We start from the raw sequence: 25,119 nt of genomic DNA, 5'->3' as shown, positions 1-25,119 counted from the left end.
ATTATGAGACAGCACTTATCAAGATAAGAACATATGACTATATGAACTTTGACCAGTTGACTCCTTGGGCCTGTTCCATAGTTCGAAAGCTCATGGTAGATCCAATTACTCCACAATACACGTCCATCTGTGATAACCTTTCACCATCCTCCATATCACTTTGCCAGATTCTGACTTTGTCTGTGGGACTTTCTGTAATTGAATTGTGCTTTGGCTTGATATACTAAAAGGAGCATAGGAAATGGAGCAGGAATAGGCCATTTGGCGCCATGAGCCTGCTCTGCCAAACAACTAGATCATAGAGTCGTAGAGATGTACAGCATGAAAACAGACGCTTTGGTCCAACTTGTCCATGCCGACCAGATACTCTAAGCTAATCTAGTTCCATTTGCCAGCACTTGGCCCGTATCCCTCTAATTTCTTCCTATTCATAAACCCATTCAGATGCTTTTTAAATGCTGCAATTGTACTAGCCTCCACTTTCTTTGGCAGCTCATTCCATAGTTGCATAACCCTCTGTGTGAAAAAGTTGCCCCTTAGGTCCATTTTATATCTTTTCCCTCTCACCCTAAACCTGTCCCCTCATTCTGGACCCCTCCATCCCAGGGAAAAAACTTCTGCTATTTATCCTATCCATGCCCCACATGATTTTATAAACCTCTATCAGGTCACCCCTCAACCTCCGACACTCCAGGAAAAACAGCCCCAGCCTATTCAGCCTCTCCCTATAGCTCAAATCCTCCAACCCTGGCAACATGCTTGTAAATCATGCCTGAACCTTTTCATGTTTCACAACATCCTTCCAATAGGAAGGAGACCAGATTGCATGCAGTATTCCTAAAGTGGCCTAACCAATGTTCTGTACAGCCGCAACATGTCCTCCCAACTCCTGTGCTCAATACTCTGACCAATAACATAAAGTATACCAAATACCTTCTTCACTAGCCTATCTACCTGCGACTCTACTTTCAAGGAGCTATGAACCTGCTCTGGAAGGTCTCTTTGTTCTGCAACAGTCCCCAGGACCTTATCATTAAGTGTATAAGTCCTGTTCTTATTTGCTTTTCCAAAATGCAGCACGTCACATTTACCTAAATTAAACTCCATCTGGCACTCCTCAGCCCATTGGCCCATTTGATCAAGATCTATGCCTGACCTTCCATCTCAAAACCATTTTCCTTTTGGTCTCTTTAATGTTTCAAAATCTATTCCTATCTGTCTTGAACATACTCAATAACTTAGTTTCCTCAGATTTAATAAATTCATAGACTCACCACTATCTGTGTGAAGAAATTCCTCACCTTAATCTGAAATGACCTGCTTCTTTATTCTGAGAATGTCTCCTGGTTTTAGACCGAGAAAGAAAGAACTTTAATTTGTCTTAAGCATTGCTGGGACCGCTGGATGTTCCAGGGCGCTTTCTAGCCAATGAAGTACTGAAGTGAACTATCGTAAAAGTTTCAAAGCTACGGCTAAAGATGGCTTATATGCTCCAATTGTTTTGAGCACTTAAGGAACTACTTATTCTGTTTACCAGCTTAAAATGCTTTGCTGATTTTAGGCAAAAATTCAAACATTTTCTATCAACTGTTCACAAGGACTTTCTGGGTTCAGTTGTGAACACTTGATGTTCAGTGAGTGTTCCTGTTTTTTAAAAGCGATGTTGCTTACTTCACTATTTGGCTTCAGATTAAACTCCCCACTAGTCTTCTCATTGTATTGGGAGAGCCGTCCTATAGTCCTCTGGAACCCTAATAACTTAAATTTATATTTCTTTCCACAGTCTATCTAGTACAACAAGCAAATTATACTCATACCAATGGTAGAAATTATCATTTGCAATAAAAAAGCCCACAAGATTGTTTTCCACCCTGTCCAATCTCATTGAAAAATGTTCTGACCTACTCTCCAATTTCTCTATTAATAGTTTCTTGGGGCCACTGTGTTGGTCTTCAGACTGAACTGTGTTGTCCTCGGGCCAATGACCTCATGAACCACAACTTCTGCGCAGAAGCCACCTGCACTGTTTCAGTCTAACATAGAAGTTGATCAGATCTGTGGATGAGCTAGTGAAGGAAGCACATGAATCAGGAAAGATTGGTTTGGCAATTGCAGAGGAGAGTGGAAGGGGCTACAAACCAGGGCAGCCTGAAGAAACAGAAAAGAGGAAAATCGGTGGGAACTGAAGGAACTTTGAACAAGGTTGAGTCCATAATGAACTGGAGTGTAATAAATCGGTTCATTGAATGACAAAGTATTTAACATTCACGACTCTAAACTACAATCTCTTTCTTTAAGATATAGTGCTTGGGATCTTTGCTCTCATCTGAGAAGATAGATGGAACCACAGTTTACTGTTTTGTTCAGAAGATTATCAGTCAGTGCAGCATTCCCTCAGTACTGCACTGAAGTGTCTGCCTGCATTATGGGCTCAAGTGAGATTTGAATCCACAATCCACAATATCACAAGTGATGATATGCTACCACACTGAGGCCTTGCTCATGCTTGAGAATGCATTGTAAATAGCAACAGAGTGGAGTGAATTGAATAGCTCTTTGTGCCAGCACAAGCACATTGGATTGACTGGCTTCCTTTTAGGCTGCATGATTCCAAGGTCTTGTTATTCATCACATATCAATGCAGCTCAGTCTGCCAAAGAACTTGCATCATAGGGGAATAAGTGCTGGCTTGTGTAGCGTGGTGAAAGGTTTCTAGGTAATGAAAGATGTCTCAGGATAGGAAAATGTAAAGGTCGGAAACCTAAACTATCCTTGCTTTCACAGGTGACATCTGGTGGGACTGAAAGCATCCTTATGGCTTGCAAAGCTTACAGAGACCTTGGATCTGAGCGAGGAGTGAAATATCCTGAAATGTAAGTAACTACGAAATATTTGTATTCATTGAAAAGGGTGTGGGGTTATTTTCCATTCAGTACAAATGGATTTTTGAATATTTGATTTGTACTGTTGCTTCAGTTCTAAATAGTGAATGATTTCAAAGCTTCTCCAACCTGTTAAATACTTTAGATTTATTGGAGGCTCAACATCTAAATTTCCAATCTGACAATGCTGTCTCTGCAATGATGCCACTGAACATCTCATGATTTTGTTTGTAGCACCATTGGCAGCTATGCTTTTGTCATCCTGGGTTCTAAGCTCAAGAATTGTCTCTATAAACCTTTTCCAACCCTTCACTTCTTGTGAATGACTTACTTCCCTACACCCAAAGTCTGTTCACTATCTGCAAGGCATAAGTAGGAATGTGATGCAATACTGACTTTGTGCCTTAATAAATGCATTTCCAACAACACTCGAGAAGCTTGATACATTCAGGACAAAGTGTCCCACTTGGTTGACGCCCTATTCATCATCTCCACCATATATAGCCTCCACTCTGCTGCACTGTCTGGACCAGCTACAAGATGCACTATAGTCACCAAAGCTTCTTTGCACATTGTACACCTACTTTCTCTATCATTTGGAAGGACAAGGGTAACAGGTGTATGGGAACACCACACTTGCACGTTCCCCTGCAAGCTACACACTATCTTGAGTTGGAGTTATATGGCTGTTTTTTCATGCTCGACCAGCATCGTGGAGTACTCTCCCAACAAGCAGCTATAGGTGTACCTACACCCAAGGACTGCAAATATTGATGAAAGCTGACACCTGTATCACAACCCAAAATGTGTTGTCACAATATGACAGTGATAGAATGGTGGTCTGTGAAAATGCGTAATATGAACACCCCTGCCATGTGTTGTTGGATTAAAAATTTCTCATTAGACTCACGTTGCTCAAAACAAAATATATTTACAGATATTTAAGAATGTGTGCCATCTGAATCATCCTTGCCAACTGTAAATGAAGGCCGGGATTGTGTGTGTCTTATGAGTGGGTGGGAATGACAAACACACTCTGAACTGTTTGACTTTATAATCAAGTCGGGCTGCATTTGAAAGCTTAATTCTTGTGGAACTTGTGCCCTTAACCTGCAGTACATTCACAGACTCAGTTTTGTGTGGGATCACTATGTTCGCTGTTCTTTAACTGTTAGCAGCACCATATGTAGCTGACCCAGGGACATCTTGTGTCTCATATTGTCTACTGATCCTCGTCTAGGAACAGAGGCTGTGGCTCTTAGAGGAAGCACCATCTTAATGTGAAAGTGTTTAGCAAACCTTTCCTTTAGGTTGCTGGTCTCTCTATTGTTAATAGGTTCTGTCATCTGCCAGTGCCCCTCAGTGTGTAAAATTAATAGAAATGTTTGAAGTGTGTTTATGTTGGAAAGGTCACTGGCTTTTTGTAAAATTGTGATTTGGCTTTTGGTGAGAAGGATTAAAGTTCTTACTCCTCGTAAGGTCTTGGTGGACATGACTGCGATACTGAGAGTTCCTGCAGCACTCTTCCTGTCTCATATTATAATGTAGTAACCCAAAGGCTGACAAATGCGTTGCTTCCAAGCCATATTACCTCAGAGCTTAAAAGGAAACTTCATTTCGTCGTCTGTGAAAAGTTTGGAAATTTGTAAAGGAAGAGTTATAAACAAACTTGCATAGTGTGTGCAGCCTTTGATCATGTCTCAGAAAGGCATTAAATGCTTCTTATTTGATGAATTGCTTTGAAATGCTTTATGCAGGAAACCTTTCTGCTAATTGAGAACAGCAACAACTTGGGTGGATTTTGGGCTGACCTTCAACACAGTGGCGAGGGAGTGCTGATCTGTTTGCTTTGCTGTCTTCCAAACCAGACTGAGGTGCTAGGTCTCTTGAGGATGCAGAACATTCATTGTCAAAGAACAGCAGTGTTTACTGACTCGTCTTCTGAATCAGTGATCTTTGTGCGATCTTACTGTGCATAAATCAGCTACTGTGTTTGTCTGATGTAAGGACAGCGTTTGTAGTTAGAAAGAATAACTTGTTGGCTGTGGAGATGCTTTGAGATTTCCTGAGATCTGTGAAATGACTGAATAAACAGCATTAGCAGCTGAGAAGGTAGAGGCCTTGCCACTGACTCTAAGGATTGTAGGTTCCAGACCAGCTCTAGAACCCTGCAATATAAAATCTGTGCTGAAACAGGAATGCCCCCATTTTGGATGATGTTTTCTTCCAGTTAAACTCCAGTCCCATCTGACCTTTCAAGGGGTTGTCAAAGATCTTACAGCAGTCTTTCGAGAAGAACAGGACAGTACTCCCTAGTGTCTTGAGGCCAGATTCTTCCCTCAGCCACCGTTACTTAATAAAAGCAATCAGTTGGTCATAATCTCATCACTGTTTTGTGGATCTTGCTTAGCGCAGAGTTCCTTTTCTTTCATTATGAGATGTCCTCAGGCTGTGACCAGTGCCATGTAAATGTAAGTCTTTTATACAAGCAGAGCGTTTGTACTGACTTGTGTCAATCTGCATTTTGCAAGTTTGCCTGAGAAAGTTCCATCATTGCATTGTTTTGGAATCAAGCTACAAATTAAGGCTCAATTAAGGTCATTGGAAGACACCAGATTTATCAGCCTTACTTCTGGCTGACATGTCTGAAAACTGATCTAGTTAGAGAAGCTGGCAAATGAGGCTGATCACTGTCCCAATACTTGAAAACTGTAGTAAGCTTCTGTGCTGAAACAGTGAGCGATTTAAGAAGGTGCTAGTTATAGAGCTGTTGCATTTGGTAACATGATTCCTTTCTGGGTTTGCAGTGTATCCATGCTTTATCAAAAGATGCTTCATGTCTAAATGATTCTTGGCTGTATGTCCCACTATAACGTTTAATGGCAACATTTACCATTCATTATTTTTACATCAACCATCACAATGTAGTTACAGCCTGTAGTCACTGGGCCACCACAAGTCTTCGCCATACTTTCATCACCCCCTGTTTAAGAAGAATAACATCGAGCAATGCAGTTGATGTGGAACTCGGTCACAGTGAAAGTATTATAAATATTGAATGTTTTTACATCCGCAGTAAAATATTGGCTTTATGCACTTTGGTCTCCTTAGGTGTCATAGAGATCTGCAGCACAGAAAAAGGCCCTTCAGCCAGTTTGAGTCTGTGCCAATCAAAAATAGCCATGTAATTATTCTAATCCCATTTCCAGACTTGGCTCATAGTTGTGTATGTCTTGACATTGCAGAAAGATGCCATTTAGCCCATTGAGTGTGCATGATCCTCCAAAGAGCATCCCACCCTAGACTCAGCCCCCAACTCTATCCCTATAATTTACCATTGCTAACCCACCAAACCTGCACATTTCTGGACACTACAGGCAGTTTGCCATTAACGTTGGTATTAGTCGTAAGATATGGACTACATCACTCAGCTCATTGCCTGAAACAGTCAATACCAGCATTGAATCCTGTGTCTTTTTCTTTCCCAGTGTCGCTCCCAAAAGTGCTCATGCTGCTTTTGACAAGGCTGCTCAGTATTTTGGGATGAAAATAGTACATGTAGAACTTGACAAAACCACAATGCAAGTAGACGTGAAGGTAGGTGCCTGAGATGTTTACCTAATTTTTTATGGACACGTTACTCTTGAATGTTAGATTTTTGATTGTATTGCTTATGCAAATAATGGATGTGGATAGACAAAATGGAAAATCTCATGAAAAATCAATGTTTACCACCTGGCTTCCTGGTCTAGTTCCTCTGTACCCTTTTTCTAGCACAGAAATATCAATGATAAATGTCTTGTACTAAAGCAGTAGGAACAATGGAGATACAGTAGAACCCCCATACCCTCTGATTCAGTTTCCGCGGTTTCAATTATCTGTAGTTTAGTGCGGCCCGAAAATATTACATGGAACATTCCAGAAGTAATTCCAGGGGGCTGTTGGGGAGTTACGTTTCCCATTTAAATGCTACTATCAGCGATTTTGGAACAACCCTGGTAGGTCTTTTTTTTAGATTAGATTCCGTATAGTGTGGAAATAGGCCCTTTGGCCCAACAATTTGACACCGACCCTCCGAAGAGTAACCCACCCAGACCCATTCCCCTACACCATATTTACCCCTGACTAATGCAACCAGAGCACTCGGAGGAAACCCACGCAGACAACGGAGAGAATATGAAAACTCCACACAGACAGTCGCCTGAGGCGGGAATCGAACCCGGGTCCCTGATGCTGTGAGCCAGTGCTAACCACTGAACCTGTGCGTTTTGGAACGTATCAGAGGGGGGCAGAGGGGAGCGGGAACACCTGTAATTAATTTCCGGCTTTATTTGTGGTTCCTATTTTTTCAAAAATGAGACTGCTGCACTATTTATGTTGAGGCTTTGTGTTTCAAGATTGTATCTCAGCTGAATTAGTGAGACAGTTTAAATCTTGTGATTCAGTGGGTGCTGTGTCCACAGTCCTATTTGCTGTTTTCACTTCCTATCAGTAATAAGTAACCCCTGACAGAAGTAGCTACATGTGTATGTTGAGTAAAGGAAAGGATTTTGTGCTTCATTTAGCAGTTAAATAGTCAAAGAGACCCACGTGCCATTTGTACCAGGTATGTTAGGGTGGCCAGTTACCTGTAGCGTTGTATCCCAACAAAGGCTTGATACCTTGGAGGGGGAGGGAACAGTAAATGCTAAAACTCTAAAACTGGAAGAACAAGTCGGAAATACAAGTATAAATAGAGTTGGGTTGCCTGGAGTGTTTTTTTTCCCTGGATTATCAGGATCTGGGGTCACAATTTAGGCCTTCCTTAACGTGATGGCGAAAAGGTATCATCAGCACTAATGGGTATATCAAGGATGCTAACCATAAGCAGTCTGACCTTTCAGAAATGAAGAAGTAGTCAGTTTTTACAGGCATTCCTCACACAGTCAAAACCTGGGAATATCCGGTGACTGTTATATTACAGAACCATCAAAAGATGCAGGGGTCCATCTTTCTTGTCCTTGTATAGTTGGGTAACAACTTTATCTGTTATTTGGAAAATGAAACTCTGTATTTTCTCTTTAGAAAGTACTGAGGAGTGGCAGATGGAGTTTAATTTAGATAAATGTGAGGTGCTGCATTTTGGCAAGACAAATCACATAATAGTAAGGTCCTGGGGAGTGTTGCTGAACAAAGACCTTGAAGTGTAGGTTCATAGCTCCTTGAAAGTAGAGACACAGGTAGATAGAATAGTGTAGAATGATATGCTTTCCTTTATCAGTTAAAGCATTGAATAAAGGAGTTGGGAGGTCATGTTGCGGCTGTACAGGACAATAATTAGGCCACTTTTGAAATATTGCATACAATTCTGATTTCCTTCCTATAGGAAGGAACTTATGAGACTTAGAAGGGTTCAGAAAAGATTTACAAGGATGTTGCCAGAGTTGGAGGACTTGAGCTATAGGGAGACGCTGACTTGAGCTATAGGCTGAGGCTGTTTTCCCTGGAGCTGAGGAGCAACCTAAGAGAGGTTTATAAAATCATGAAGTGGCATGGATAGGGTGAATAGACAAGGTCTTTTCTCTGGGGTGGGGAAGACAGAACTAGAAGTTTAGGGTGAGAGGGGAAAGATATAAAAGGGACCTAAGGGGTCTCTTTTTCACACAGAGGGTGGTATGTGTATGGAATGAGCTGCCAGAGGAAGTGGTGGAGGCTGGTACAATTAGAACATTTAAAAGGCATCTGGATGGGTATATGAATAGAAAGGTTTTAGTGGATTATAGACCAAGTGCTGGCAAATGGGACTAGATGGTGGATGAGTTGGACTGAAGGGTCTGTTTCAGTGCTGTACACCTCTATGACTCAAAAAATCTATAATTCTAGAATCATAGACTTTTTATTTAAATATCTGAGTATCCTGACTCCGGTCCAGATCCCTGACAGGTCAATGAGCCAAGGACAAATAGCCTCAATTGTTCAATATGGGCTCTTTATGTGGGTCCTGTTCTAACTGTCTGATCAAAACCTAAAAGAGCTCTAAAAATACTTAACCTTTTGTCAGCGATGTTAAATGTTAATATTAATAGGCTGTGCTTTGAAATGACATGTGCTTATATATTTGTTTAAGCAATGTATGATCCGGGTGACTGACTTTAAATCTATTGCATTCTAATATTGTTGTTGAGCTGCCAGTTTGGATGAATATGGATCATTCTCCTTCGGGAGGTGAAGCAGTAATATTGATCATGAAAATAACTCACCATCACTTTCTCAAGATCAGTTAGCGAAGAGCAACAAATGCTGACATTGCCAATGATGCCCACATCCTGTGAAAGAATAAAGAAAAACATTTTTCTGAAATATAAGGAAGGGCAAATGTACCACACCCTATAGTGCAGTCTGGCTGGAAGCTTCAATTGAATGCAAATTGCCTGGCTAATTAAACATTGGTCATATTTGCATTCTGAATTGTAGTTTCATCTATTGATGTGCCAGTTATAAACTGGGCACACCATATTTATAAACTGAAGCTATAAATTACAGGAGTTTTGTGTGGTCAGTTTGTTTTTGTCAGTCTGGTTCTGCCAATTCCCTATTAGGTCTGGCTGAACCATGTAGCCCACTACTGAAACAGTCTATGGCTTTATTCAAAGGATAAGTTATACTGTCCATTGTCAAACATTTAAAAGCTTTTCACCTATGTTAATCTGTAATAACAAGTGAAAGAAGCAATGAGGAGTTCCTATTCATTTTGATTGAGACATCTCTTTACTCTATTTTTCTATGCATACTGAGCCCCTCCAAGTGTCTTGTTTGCATGGATTTGCTCTCAGTATAGCTGACCTATTTTCTGCTATTTACACATACCATTAACATCTATTCTACAGCTGTCCTGTACAACCATTAGCATTCCATTTGCCTTTAGTGCTGGGCGCTCTCACCATTTGTTCTAGTTGTTCTTCCTCCCTCTTTGTCAACAACAAACCATTTTTTTCCAAATCCTTCATTTCTGAAGAGGAGCCCGTTGAACTCAAGGCATTAACTCTGTTTCTGTCTTTGAGTTTCTCCAGCGCTTTATTTTTATTTCAGTCAGCCTCCTCATGTTTCCACTACTCCTACCCTTGAACTTGAATCTTTTTCTAGTCTAACCTTTATCCTCTCTGTGAATTGGATGTGCTCATAAGTTGCATCCCCTGCCTCCTTGAACCCCTCACCTCAAATGCAACCTAAACTCCTGAACAATCAGCTTCATCTGCTGGCCCCCATTCTAGCCAGTGTTGTTCATGGGTTTTTCTCATCAAGGAATGTCCTTGTCCCTTTACTTTACCTAACACCACCCCGTTCTAAAACAAACTCACACTTCACTGTTCTTGAAAACTACCAATCTTATCTTCACATCCCCTTTTTCTTTACATGATCTTGAAACCTGCTTTCACCTATTAAATCCATGGTTGAAAGATGTATTAGGATTCTGGAATTCCCTCCCAAAATCTGTCTCATTATCTTTTAAAGAAAGCCTTCCTCTTTGATTTTTTTTATTTTCTGTTCTATGATTGTGTTATGTTGAGCCTGTCAAAGGCATAGAGATGCTTTTACCATGTCGTAGCTGCTATATAAGTGCAAGTTGTTGGTTTAACAAGTGAAACCTATGGTTACTAATGCAGGTGTTTCAAATTATAAATTATTTTTCACTTTTTATTATTTAATTGGTTGTGGTTGTCACTGGTAAGGCCAGCATTTATTGCCTATTCCTAACTGCCTGTGAACTGAGTGGCACACTTCACAATTCAAGGACAGTTCGTAGTGAATCATATTGCTTTGGGTCTGCAGTCACATGTAGTCCAGACCAGATAAGGATGTCAGATTTCTCTCAGTAAAAGGCAGTAGCGAATCAGATGAGTTTTTTATGACAATCGATGATAGTTTCATGGTCATCGTTACTGAGATGAGCTTTTAATTCAAATTTGTTAATTCAATTTAAATGTCATCATCTGTTATGATATTTGAATTGGTGTCCGCAGAGCATTAGTTCCAATTACATTGCGAGCACACCATTGTATCTCCATTTATAGAACATAAAAAAGTACAACACAGAACAAGCCCTTTGGCCCACGATGTTGTGCTGAGATGTTTAATCCTAATGTAAAATATAGTAACTTAACCTACGCACCCCTCGACTCTCTGCTGTCCATGTGCATGTCCAGCAGTCGCTTAAATGTCCCCAGTGACTCTGCTTCCACCACCACAGCTGGCAACGCATTCCATGCATTCACAACTCTCTGCGTAAAGAACCTACCTCTGATGTCTCCTTTTATATCTTCCCCCCAATATCTTCAAACTATGACTTCTCATACCAGTCAATCCTGCCCTGGGGAAAAGTCTCTGGCTATTGATTCTATCTATTCCTTTCCTTATATTGTACACCTCGATCAGGTCTCCTCCCTTCCTCCTTCTCTCCAGAGAGAAAAGTATGAGCTTATTCAACCTTTCTTCATAAGGCAAGCCCTCCAGTCCAGGCAGCATCCTGGTAAACCTTCTTTGCACCCTCTCCAAAGCCTCTGTATGTTTCCTGTATCTATGTTGTTGGAAATTAGTCATCAAGGTTTCTGAAGCTATATTGACTTTAACTCTGTCTCCAGGCCATGAAGAAAGCCATTTCGAGGAACACAGTCATGTTGGTCTGTTCGGTGCCACAGTTTCCCCATGGTATCATGGACCCAGTGGAGGAAGTTGCCAAGGTACTTTCCTGGCCCATTTTTTTTAAAACAATATCAAATTGGAGTCACTGCAATGGGAATTAGAAGATTTATTTGACAAAGTTTAAAAACCTTTTGGTGAAGACGGAAGATGGGAAACACTCTCGAGTCTTGATTTTTCCTGTCTTTTGTCCAGTTTAACTTTAAAAACGTAGTAGTTAAAGGAAAAATATTTGAGGCAGGGCACTTATATTTTATAATTGTTTAAAAGATGCACCAGTTCAGAAGCCTTTTCATCATCATTAACATTATGTTAAAATATTTGTTTATAATTTTCATGTTAAAAGAGTAACCATGAGGAAGAATTGGATTCAAGGAGTTGTTAATTTCCAGTGTGTGGGGAATCAGTATTGTAGCCATTGTGGTATTAATGAGATAAAAAGGTTTATGGTAATTAAAAAGAATTTCCTCCAGGAACCTTTCTGACCTCATTATTGCACAAGATCTGCACATTGGAAACTTGTCACATCTCACTGGAGTCGTGTGCTGCAAATCCAGCCCTGCCATTATATAGATCATGAAGGCTTTTGATAGGATGAATAAGAAACTGTTTCCACTGGCAGGAGGGCCAGTCACCAGAAGATTTAAGATAGTTGGCAAAAGAACTGATGGCATTAAGTTTTTTTTTTAAAACCAATTAAATTGTTACAGTCAGGATTTCATTAGCTGAAAGAGCAGTGGCAGGAAATTTGATAATCTTTCAAAGGAAAGTGGAGATGCACCTTAAAAGGTAAAATTTACAGGTTTGTGAGGTATAGGACTGCGAAAGAAACAGCACAGGCATGATGGACTGAGTGACTTTTGTTGCTGTCTAATTCTGTTCCTACATGTATGTAAAGTTGTGGTTACTTTGTTTAAAATGTTTTGGAATTTACACAATCACTTCCAGTGAATGAATGTTTTTTTTTCCCTCTCTCAGCTTGCTGTGGATTACGATATCCCTTTACATGTAGATGCTTGTCTGGGAGGCTTTCTTATTGTCTTCATGGAGAAAGCTGGTTACTCACTGCCACCCTTTGACTTTCGTGTTAAGGGAGTGACGAGCATCTCTGCTGACACACACAAGGTAAGTGACCAGTGAAGAGTGAATTACATCTGAACTAAATGTAAGTGAGGATTGGCATACAGCCAATGCAAGTTTTAAGTGAGCGGAGGTTCATGGAAGGGTTTTGTGGGTGGCTGATTGCAGCTTAGTGAAAGGCAGCCTTTGTGATCTAATGGCTTGGATGCATCATTTTGGGGTTGAGTAGATTGTGAACAGTCTGCTCCAACCTAAAGCAAAGGGAGAAGTGAATGAAATGAACCATGTGGGAATGTGGCATGATATGGAGAAGTGGGGATGAAGAGGTAAGCTTTGATCTTTTCAATGGTTTGATTGAAAGACATTGCGGAAGATGGAAAATCAGATTTCATCAGAGCAGTTTCATTGCATGTTGATTATCTGAGAGGTGTGCACTAAATGTCAACTAAATATCTACGCACAAGCTCCTTGTTATCTGACCAGATTTAAACGAAACTCCACCTGCCGACCTGCTCATGGAATTGATCAAGTAATTCTTAATCCTTCCAGTTACTTCCTCACTCTAAACTTTGTAACTATAAATTTCCACTCCCTCCCCTCTGTTTTCCTCCTCCCAGTACGGCTATGCTCCCAAAGGTTCTTCAGTTGTTCTGTACAGCAACAAGAAGTACCGTCACTACCAATTCTTTGTGGCCCCGGACTGGCAGGGAGGAATCTATGCATCACCCACAATCGCTGGATCGAGACCAGGGGGGATCATTGCTGCTTGCTGGGCCACCATGATGTACATGGGTGAGGACGGTTACGTTAAGGCCACGAAGAAGATCATTGATACTGCACGATACATTGAAGCACAGTGAGTATATTTTACGTGGAGTCCCTCAAAATCTAGATTGTAATGAGCAATTGAGAGAAAGAAAGGCTTGCATTTGTGTATTTGGCATCACCTCAGGTCATCTTAAAGTCCCTTCTAGCCCAGTTAAATACTATCTGAAGCATTGTCACTCTTGTGATATAGGAGATGTGGAGCCAATATGTGTGCAGCAAGCTCCCACAAACAGTGCTATATAATATCTAGACCATCTGTTTTGGCGATGATGAGTTGGGTGAGGGATAAACATCAGTGAGTACATTGGACAGAGCCTTTTTAATCTTCCACAAAATACCACCATGGGATCCTTTGAGAGAGCTGACAGGGTCAGCTAAAATAAGAATGCATAAATGCCTGAAATGATATAATAATTGTTGAAGTAGCATTTCCTTTGTGTTCTATGGTGGACTTCATGAAAGACAGCTGAAGAGGTTTTGACCATGTTTTCAGCACCCACCATGAAAACAGCTGGCATCCTACTTCCTCTCAGTTCTCCAATTGCCAATCACCAGACTGAACAAATTACGCAATTCTAATTGTGGAATGCATCAAGTTTAAAATGGATCTTTTACAGAGTATTAATGGGGTTAAACTCTGCCGTTGCAATATTCATTCAGATCTCTCAGACCTGTCTTTACTGTGGTTGGGATTGCTGTTTTGGCAAGACTTGCACTGATTAAATGAAAGTCAGCATGAAATTATGCAACCCGCATTTTTGTCACTCAGGCTCGTGACTAACAGAGAAGCCGGTGAGCAAATTACAAATTAAGCAGTTTTGATTATCATCATCGCCTATTGGGTGGACTTCCGATTCATTGCACGCACTGACCACGTTGGTTTCTTCCAGTGTGGTTTCTCTATCTGTGTTATAATTCACGTTCTCCTCAACTGCTGACTTCCTGATGCTGTCTTTTTGTTGGGCAGCCTGTTCTCAGGAGTAATTACGTTCATTTCTGAGCGCAGCATCCAATATTGGCTTTGGAGAGAGTGCAGCACAGATCCACATTAATGATACCAAAGTTGAGAGGGTTAAATTATTGGCCCTTGTTTGCTTCAGCTTGGATTTTTATTCCCTTGAGTTTAAGAGATCTTGCTTTTAGCTCGTTTTAACGAGCAGAATTAAGGAGAAGCCCAAAGCCTTTTATTCTTATGTAAGAAGCAAGCGGGTAACTAGAGAAAGGATTGGTCCACTAAAGGATAATGAAGGAAGGCTGTGTGTCGAACCTGAGAGAATGGGTGAGATTCTGAATGATTACTTTGCATCAGTGTTCACTGAGGAAAGGGACATGATGAATGTTGAGATTAGAGATAGAAGTTTGATTACTCTGGATCACGTTGACATAAGTAGGGATAATGTGTTGGGTAGGCTCGAGGTCATTAAGGTTGACAAATCCCAGTACCGGATGGGGTCTATCCCAGGTTGCTGAGGGAGGCGAGAGAGGAAAAAGCTGGGAATCTGACAGATATCTTTGTCGCATCCTTAAACAAAGTGAGGTGTTGGAGGACTGGAGGGTTGCTCATGTTGTCCCCGTACAAGAAGGGTAGTAGGGATATTCTGGGTAACTACAGACCAGTGAGCCTGATGTCTGTGGTGGGAAAGTTGCTGGAGAAGTTACTGTGGGATAAAATTCATTTATATTAGGAAAAGAATGGGCCTATCAGTGATAGGCATCATGGTTTTGTGCGTGGGAGATTGTGCCTTACCAACTTAATAGAGTTCTTTGAGGAAGTGACCAAGTTGATAGATGAAGGAAGGGCTGTAGATGTCATATGCATGGACTTTAGTAAAGTGTTTGATAAGTTTCCCCATGGTAAACTAATAGAGAAAGTGAAGTCACATGATGTGCAGGGTGTTCTAGCTAAGTGGATAAAGAACTGGTTGAGCAACAGGAGATAGAGAGTAGTAGTTGAAGGGAGTTTCTCGAAATGGAGAAAGGTGACCACTGGTGTTCCACAGGGATCAGTGCTGGGGCCACTGTTGTTTGGAAGAGGGCACTGTTGGTATGATCAGCAAATTTGCAGATAACATGAAGATTGGTGGAGTCGCAGAAAGCATAGGGGACTGTCAAAGAATACAGGAGAATATAGATAGACTGGAGAGATGGGCAGAGAAGTGGCGGATGGAGTTCCATCTAGGCAAATGTGAGATGATGCATTTTGGGAAGTCTAATTCTAGAGCGAATTATTCAATGAACGGAAGAGTTTTGGGAAAAGTTGATGGGCAGAGAGATCTGGGAGTGCAGATCCATTATACCCTAAAGGTTGTGGCACAGGTGGATAGAATGGTCAAGAAGGCATATGGTATGCTTGTTTTCATTGGACAGGGTATTGAGTATAAGAGCTGGCAGGTCATGTTAAAATTGTACAAACATTGGCTAGGCTGCATTTAGAATAATGTGTACGGTTCTGGTCGCCATGTTACCAAAAGGATGTGGACGCTTTGGAAAGGGTGCAGAGAAGGTTTACGAGGATGTTGCCTGGTATGGGAGGTGCTAGCTATGAAGAGAGGTTGAGTAGGTTAGGTTTGCTTTCATTAGAAAAAAGGAGATTGAGGGGGGAACTAATTGAGGTCTACAAAATCATGAAGGGTGTGGACAGGGTAGGTAGAGATAAGCTTTTTCCCCAGGGTGAAGGATTCAATAACGAGAGGTCATGCTTTCAAGGTGAGAGGTGAAAGTTTTAAGGGGAATACATGTGACAAGTACAGATGGTGTTAGGTGCCTGGAACGCATTGCCAACAGAGGTAGTAGAGGCAGGCATGATAGATTCATTTAAGATGTGTCTGGTGGGGAGCAGAGGGATACAGATGCTTAGGAAATGGGCGACAGGTTTTGATAGTGGATTTGGATTGGCTTAGACTTGGAGGGTCGAAGGACCTCTTCCTGGGCTGTAAATTTTATTTGTTCTTTAGATCAAAATCGAGCTGGTCAAAATATTTTGGTCAAAAGGATTTGTTGGGATAAACTCCAAACTTGTGTCTTTTTTGGGTACATGATCTAAAAATTGGTGCATTACCATTTAGGGGTGATGTCATGGAGAACCTCCTTTCCCCCAAAGTTTTGTGGATGCTGGAGGATAAGCTTTCAAAGTTCAGTTGATTTTTATGAAGCGATGATGTGAATGGATTATGGACCAAAGGCGATTTAAATGTTGAACTGCAGATCAGTCATGATCCTGTACTTAACAACGTGACACAGCTGACACACTGAGAAATGATGGCAGAAGGAAACCTTGCTCGTTATATTTTTGCCCCTCACTTTTGTTGTAGCCTTTTCTGGCCTGACCAGCCTCCAGGATCTCTAGTTGCACAATTATCAGTTTGGTTTCAGCTGCCAAGCCCCTGAACTCCAGATTGAGGCTCTGAAACCTATGACCATCACCAATAAGTGACGATCTTAACCACTACCCCTTGACACTCAATGATGTTATCATCATTCCACTATCAACGGCCTGCGGGTTATATTTGACCAGAAACTCAACTGCATTCCCCACATAAGCACAATGGCTGCAAGAGCAGGTCAGAGGCCAGGAATCTGCAGCGAGTAGCTCGCCACCTGACTCCCCAAAGCCTCTACACCATCTATGAGGCACAGATCAAGAATGCGATGGAATATTTCCCCCTTGCCTGGATGAGTGCAGCTCCAACAACATTCAAGAAGCTTGACACCATCTAGCAGAAAGCAGCCTGCGTAATTGCCACTATATCCACAAGCATCCACTGTCTCCACCACTGATGCTCAGTAGCAGTAGTGTGCACTGCAGCAATTCACCAATGATCCTTCGACAGTACCTTTCATCTAGAAGGACAAGGGCAGCAGATATATGGGAACCTGCAAGTTCCCCTCCAACCTCTCACCATCCTGACTAGGAAATACATCATGTTATTTCACTGTCACTGGGTCACAGTCCTGGAATTCCTTCCCTAATGGCATTGAGAGTCAACCCACAGCAGGTGGACTGCAGCAGTTCAGTAAGCCAGTTTACCAGTACCTTCTCAAGGGCAACTAGCGATGGGCAATAAATGCTGGCCAGCCAATGACACTCACATCCCACAAATGATTCCGGGTAATGCTTCCAGATTCTGGGTAATCTAAGATGGAGGACAGGAAATTTTTTGGCAGTAATAGGCTGTTTATTTTTTGAGGTATTTTAGGTGTTGGAAATGATTTCCTTGAATTCCAGGAGCAGCAATTACTGTTTTAAAAACTATTGCATTGTTTTGGAACTTTGGAGAAAAGAAAAAGTCAAATCAACGGCGCTTTTAAAAAGGGTGAAGGACAGACAAAAACAGCACATGGTCAGTGCGAGACAGAGAGGGGAAAAAAACCCACACTGCTAACTGACACAGCAGTGAATCTGCGTACTGACTGCCTTTGCTGTTTGAATTCATGCATTGCTGGACTTTGGAGTGCATCTAGGAAAACTTAACAAACTGCGAAATTCACAACTGATCTTGTAGGAACCTGTGTGGGAGAGGTCACAGCACAGAAACCGATAAGTGAATAGTTTTAAGTATAGCCTTGCTGTAAATCTACAATAATGAATAGAGTGGGTTCTTTATTGATTATATGTTTTATTGAGATACGCCTCTGAAGTCATAAGTATTAAGTTAGCCTGGAGCAGTATTTTACAGAGGAATAAGATGGTGTTATTTTCTGGGTCTGTGGATTGGAAGAAGCAAAATAGCCATTAGTAGAGTAATATGCTCTTGTTGGATGTGGGAGTTTTGGGAGAGTTTACGTGTTATTGAGGGTTATATCTTCAATAAATGCCATTGGTTGTGAATCCTATCAGATCGAATGCATTGATTGGAACAACAGTTCGAGGCAATGAGGAATTTACAAGAGCAGGAGGGTGCCATGGATGGCAGTTATAGGAAGGGAGAAAAGCCGCAGATACAGTCAGATAGATGGGTTAACTCCTGGAAAGGTAGGAGAGATAGGCAGGTAGTGCAGGAGTCTTCTGTGGCTATCCCCACTTCAAACAAGTATGCTGTTTTGGAAAATATAGGGAGTGATGGATTCTAAAGGGAATGTAGCAGGGACAGCCAAGTTCCTGGTACCAAGACAAGCTCTCGTGTAATGAGGGGTACGTCAGGTTCCAAGATTGTATTAGGGGACTGTCTAGTCAGAGGTACAGACAGACATTTCTGCGGCCAGCAGCGAAAAATCAGAATGGCGTGTTGCCTCCCTGGTGCCAAAATCAAGAATGTTCTCAAAGGGGAGAGGGACCAGCAGGAGGTCATTGTACACATCAGAACCATTGACTTAGGAAAGGAAAAGGATGAGATTCTGAAGGGATAATATACCAAGTTAGGCAGTAATTTAAAAAGGAGGTCCTCAAGGGTAGTAATATCTGAATTATTCCTGGTGCGACGAGCTAGTGAGGGTAGGAATAGGAAGATAGAGCAGATGAAAGTGTGGCTGAGGAGCTGATATATGGGAGAAGGCTCACATTTTTTGGATCATTGGAATCTCTCCTGAGGTAGAAGTGACTTGTACAAGAAGAATGGATTGCACCTGAATTGGAAGGGAACTAATATACTGGGGCAGAGATATTTGCTAGAGCTGCTTGGGAAGATTCAAACTAGTAAGTTGGGGGTGGGGGCGGATGAGGGGGTGGGGGATACGCAGAGAGATAGTGAGGAAAGAGATCAATCTGAGACTGATACAATTGAGAAAAGAAGTGAGTCAAGCAGTCAGGGCAGGCAGGGACAAAGAGAACAAGGTAGGACTGATAAATTAAACTGCACTTATTTCAATGCAAGAGGTCTAACAGGGAAACCAGATGTACTCAGGGCATGGTTAGGAATATGGGACTGGGATATCATAGCAATTACAGAAATGTGACTCGGATGGACAGGACTGGCAGCTTAATGTTCCAGGATACAAATGATACAGGAAGGATAGAAAGGGAGGTAAGAGAGGAGGGGGAGCGGCATTTTTGATAAAGGTTAGTGTTACAGCTGTATTGAGGAGGATATTACTGGAAATATAATCGGGGAAGTTATTTGGGTGGAACTGAGTAATAAGAAAGGGATGATCACGTTATTGGGGTTGTATTATAGATCCCCTAATAGTCAGCAGGAAGTTGAGAAACAATGATGTAAGGAGAACTCAGTTATCTAAGAATAATAAGGTGGTTATGGTAGGGGATTTTAACTTTCCAAACAAAAACTGGGACTGCCTTAGTGTTAAGGGTTTAGATGGAGAGGAATTTGTTAAATGTGTACAAGAAAATTTTCTGAATCAGTATGTGGATGTACCTACTACAGAAGGTGTAAAACTTGACCTACTCTTGGGAAATAAGGCAGGGCAGGTGACTGAGGTGTCATGGGGGGAGCACTTTGGGGCCAGCGACCATAATTCCGTCAGTTTTAAAATAGTGATGGAAAAGGATAGAGCAGATCTAAAAGTTGAAGTTCTAAATTGGAGGAAGACCAATTTTGATGGTACTAGGCAAGAACTTTCGAAAGCTGATTGGGGGCAAATGTTTGCAGGTAAAGGGACAGATGGAAAATGAGAAGCCTTCAGAAATGAGATAACATGGGTCCAGTATATTCCTGTTAGGGTGAAAGGAAAGGCTGGTAGGTATAAGGAATGCTGGATGACTAGAGAAATTGAGGGTTTAGTGAAGAAAAAAAAGCATATGTCATGGATAGACAGGAGAGATCGAGTGAATCCTTAGAGTATAAACGCAGTAGGAGGATACTTCAGAGGGAAATCAGGAGGGCAACAAGGGGACATGAGATAGCTTTGGTAAATAGGGTTAAGGAGAATCTAAAGGGTTTTTACAAATACGTTAAGGACAAAAGGGTAACTAGGAAGAGAATAGGGCCCCTCAAAGATCAGCAAGGCGGCCTTTGTATTGGAGCCACAGAAAATTGGGGAGGTACTAAATGAGAATTTTGCATCAGTGTTTACTGTGGAGAAGGACATGGAAGGTACAGAATGTAGGGATATAGATGGTGACATCTTGAAAAATGTCCATATTACAGAGGAGAAAGTGCTTGATGTCTTGAAACGGATAAAAGTGGATAAATCCCCAGGACCTGATCAGGTGTACCCTAGAACTCTGAGGAAAGCTAGGGAAGTGATTGCTGGGCCCCTCGCTGAGATATTTGTATCATCGATAGGCACAGGTGAGGTGCCGGAAGACTGGAGGTTGGCAAACGTGGTGCCACTATTTAAGAAAGGTGGTAAAGACAAGCCAGGAAACTATAGACCAGTGAGCCTGACGTTGGTGGTGGGCAAGTTGTTGGAGGGAGTCATGACGGAGAGGGTTTACACGAATTTGCAAAGGCAAGGACTGATTAGGGAGAGTCAGCATGGCTTTGTACGTGGAAAATCATGTCTCACAAACTTGATTGAGTTTTTGAAAAAGTAACAAAAAGGATTGATGAGGGTAGAGTGGTGGGCGTGATCAATATGGACTTCAGTAAAGCATTCAATAAAGTTCCCCGTGGGAGACTGGTTATCAAGGTTTGATCTCATGGAATAGAGGAAGGACTAGCCATTTGGATACAGAATTGGCTCAAAGGTAGAAGACAGAGGGTGGTGGTGGAGGGTTGTTTTTCAGACTGGAGGCTGTGACCCGTGGAGTGCCACAAGGATCGGTGCTGGGTCCTCTACTTTTTATCATTTATATGAATGATTTTGAATGTGAACATAGGAAGTATAGTTAGTACGTTTGCAGATGACACCAAAATTGGAGGTGTAGTGGACAACGAAGAAGGTTACCTCAGATTACAATGGAATCTTAGATCTGATGGGCCAATCAGGTTGAGGAGTGGCAGATGGAGTTTGATTTAGATAAACATGAGGTGTTGCATTTTGGTAAAGCAAATCAGATCAAGATTTATACACTTAATTGTAAGGTCCTGGGGAGTGTTGCTGAACAAAGAGACCTTGGAGTGCAGGTTCATAGCTCCTTGAAAGCAGAGTCGCAGGTATATTGGATAATGAAGAAGGCATTTGGTATGCTTTCCTTTATTGGTCAGAGTATTGAGTACAGGAGTTGGGAAGTCATGTTGCGGCTGTACAGGACATTGGTTAGGCCACTTTTGGAATATTGCATGCAATTCTGGTCTCCTTCCTATCGGAAAGATGTTGTGAAGCTTGAAAGGATTCAGAAAAGATTTACAAGGATGTAGCCAGAGTTGGAGGATTTGAGCTATAGGAAGAGGTTGAATAAGCTGGGGCTGTTTTCACTGGAGCGTCGGAGGCTGACGGGTGACCTTGTAGAGGTTTATAAAATCATTCAGGGTATGGATAGGGTAAATAGACAAAGTATTTTCCCTGGGTGGGGGAGTCCAGAACTAGAGGGCATAGGTTTAGGGTGAGAGGGGAAAGATATAAAAGAAACCTAAGGGGCAACTTTTTCACACAGAGGGTGGTACGTGTATGGAATGAGCTGCCAGAGGAAGTGCTGGAGGCTGGTACAATTGCAACATTTAATAGGCATTTAGATGGGCATATGAATAGGAAGGGTTTGGAGGGATATGGGCCGGGGGCTGGCAGGTGGGACTAGATTTGGTTGGGATATCTGGTCGGCATGGACGGGTTGAACCGAAGGGTTTGTTTCCATGCTGTATATCTCTACGGCTCTAATTGAGTTTAAAAAGAAAGACCCCCTCTTCAAACTACCCTCGTGGTTAGAAGTTTTGGGCACCTGCTCTTGTGTCTTTTCATTTGCTTCAGTGGCAGATTTTTTGTCTGATTATCCTTGGAACATTTTGCTATGTTGATACAAGTTGTTGCATTGTCTCTGTAAACTAGAGATGCAGAGGTATATCTGATTATGTCTGGATACCATATCTATGTTATTCTTTTGAGTGTCCTGTTCGGATGACAGCTCCTCTGACAGTGCAGTACTCCCTCAGCCTTGCATTGGAATTGTTAGAGTATATACAGTAAGGCTTGAATCTCTGACCACCTGACTGCAGGAGCATAAAAATCACAGTACTCCCTGTGTGAGCTTGTCATTCCACCGAAAAGCAGAAACTCAAGGCACTGTACAATCCTGTGTGTTGCCATCAGAGGCTCAGCACGCCTCTCATATCCTGCATTTTTCACCAGGGATTTTTGTTTGTGGGCGGTATTGTGGTTACTGTGTAGAGTCACAAAGAAATCTGAATAATCCTAAATAAAGTGTTCCACTAAAAAAAAACGCCCTGCACTTTACAGGAATTGAAGTGATATATTCGCTCATTCGTGCACTAGTTCCTGTGTTACTCCTTTGTATAACGAGCAGTGCTTCAACCTGTGTTTTGACAAACAGGTGAAGAATGATGTACTGCTCAGATCTTAAGTGAAAAAAAAAAGCCCTACTTTCACTGTAGAAGGATGATTGAAAGAAAGGCTTTTAGAGAACTGCATGCAAATGGAATAACATGCAGACAGGGCTTAGGTTAATGGGACTTCAGAAGGAAATGCTTCCATAATTTCAACCAGGACTGTCAAAACAACGAATGTGTGCTCAGTGGTCCAAATATGTTGACTCCAAAAAAAAAACTCAGCAGAGATTTGATGGAAACTCTTCTCTGTGAATGAGAGACTAGGCATATTTTTGTTTTATTCCATCAGAGTAGGTGGTGTGCTGGTTAGCCCTGTTCTGGGTGTGAACGCAAACTTGTGTTGATGAGATTGGGCAGGATGTTGCTTTGCTTCAACTAGTTTTCTCCAGCTGCTTCAGATTTCCCAACAACAGACGTTAATTGTTCTTTCTTCAGACAGTTGCTTTTGTTTTGAAAGGATTCTCTTGGGAGCTGCTTGTATCCTTTCTATTGATTCGTGTTAGTTTGAATAGTTTTAGAGCCCAGTTCTGTTTCAAGTGAAGTGTTTTTCTATAACTAAGGAGAGAAAGGCGTGCACTTAGAGATTTTCACAACCTCAGAATGTGCTGTAAAAATCTGTAATGGGAGAATGAAGTGATTAGTTTGCACACAGCATGCTCCAACAATAGCAATATGTTAATGCTCAGACAATCTATTTCATGTGTTCATTGAGGGATTGATGTTGGCCAGGAAACAAGGGGAAAACCACCTGCTCTGCTTCAAAATTGGTGCTTGGGCTATTTTAGGTCTGCCTGAGAGAGAAGGCAAGGCTTCATTTGGGATGTGGCACCTTTGACAATGTGGTCTGTCCTCAGTACTGCACTGGATTGTCAGCCTGGATTTTTTAATTTGGATCTTGGAGTTGGACTTGAACTCTCAATCTTTTGATTGTGAGATGCACCCACTAAGCCATAAGTGACACACTGATGAATATAGCAATGTATAATTTAACTACTGACTGCCTGGTTGATAGGACATTGGAAAGATAAATACTGAACTGAAGATAATCCTTTGTATCTCTCAAGCTCTTCTAGTACCAGAAAGATGGCCAGCAACCCCTTAAGCTTGTTGACATGATAGTTCTGCACTGTCTCCATGTTCCACACATTCTCCAGTCCCTGTACACACAAGCTTTTAGGCTAAGTGGCTCGAATGGAACTGTGCAAAACTTAGAGAGCTAAAATATCAATCTCAAGTGAGATAGATTGACCTGCCTGACATGAAATCACAATGTGATCGTCACCAGTATTTTAAAATTTAGGAACAGCTTTCAGTGACCAAGTTTAGGAAAGAATGAAACTTAATGCATTCTCCACGAGTGCTGACAATGTCCAGAGCACTTTTAAGTTTTGCTCTATTCATACTATTCTCAAAGCCTCACTTTCAGCTGTCGGTTAATTTCTGCAGCTATTGTTTCAGCCAGTTTCTTGGAAGTTTCTAAGAATCTGTATGATGAATGATGTTGTTTAGACAAAGTACAACGTTGATTATTTTCTGGAACTTTTTTTGTGCTTGACCTTTTTTTGAAATGTTCATAGAGTGGAGTAGAAAAGCAAATTCAAATTGTCTGACATTTTATTTGGACCCTGGAGAAAAGAAGGATTTTTTTTGTAGGCAGATACTTGTTGCCTATAAGTTCCCCTTACCATCCTGACTTGGAAACATATTACTGTTCCTTCAGTGTCACTGGGTCAAAATCCTGGAAATCTCTCCCAACAGCATTGTGGTTGTTGGTTTTAGTTACTAATTTAGGGAATGTGGGCTTGTCTGATTGGGCCAGCATTTATCGTCTACCCTTAATGGCCATTGATAAAGTGGTGGTGAATTATCATCTTGAATTGCTGCAATCCATTTGGTGTAGGTACACCCCAAAGACTGCAGATGTCCTAGAAGGCAGCCCACCACCACCTTTTGGGAAGTTCAGCTGGGGATGGCCAATAAATGCAATATTGGGTCATGTCCATTCCAGCTTTTTGACATAGTGACAGTGAAGGAACACTGATGTAATCCCATGTCAAGATGATGAGTGGCGTGGAGGGGAACTTGCCAGGTGGTGGCGTTCCCATCCATCTGCTCCCCTTGTCTTTCTACACAGGGTAGGGTGGGGCAGGGGGGAGTAGTGCCTGGTTTGGAAAATGATCCTGAGGTGCACGCTGCGGCTATTAGTAATGGAGGTAACAGATGTTTAACATGGAGGAAAGGGAGTACAATCAAGTGGCCTGCTTTGAGCTTCAGTGCTACCTATCGAAGGATAAGTAAAATGATTAGAATCTTAC

The 25,119-nt window shown here is 41.7% G+C and overlaps 1 protein-coding gene across 2 annotated transcripts in view; it reads left to right on the top strand.

Moving 5' to 3' along the window:
* The window catches only part of sgpl1 (sphingosine-1-phosphate lyase 1), a 71,919-nt gene that overhangs the window by 39,970 nt on the left and 6,830 nt on the right, over positions 1–25,119 (top strand). For both annotated transcript variants that reach the window (XM_043679167.1, XM_043679168.1), the window contains exons 7-11: positions 2,785–2,873; positions 6,371–6,479; positions 11,501–11,599; positions 12,537–12,683; positions 13,256–13,494. In XM_043679167.1, coding sequence (XP_043535102.1) covers positions 2,785–2,873; positions 6,371–6,479; positions 11,501–11,599; positions 12,537–12,683; positions 13,256–13,494 — 683 coding nt within the window. The remainder of the gene's footprint in view (positions 1–2,784; positions 2,874–6,370; positions 6,480–11,500; positions 11,600–12,536; positions 12,684–13,255; positions 13,495–25,119) is intronic.

The sequence above is a fragment of the Chiloscyllium plagiosum genome, chromosome 38 (assembly GCF_004010195.1).
Source record: "Chiloscyllium plagiosum isolate BGI_BamShark_2017 chromosome 38, ASM401019v2, whole genome shotgun sequence".
Taxonomy (NCBI): Eukaryota; Metazoa; Chordata; class Chondrichthyes; order Orectolobiformes; family Hemiscylliidae; genus Chiloscyllium; species Chiloscyllium plagiosum.
This window is presented reverse-complemented; position numbering and strand designations above follow the sequence as displayed.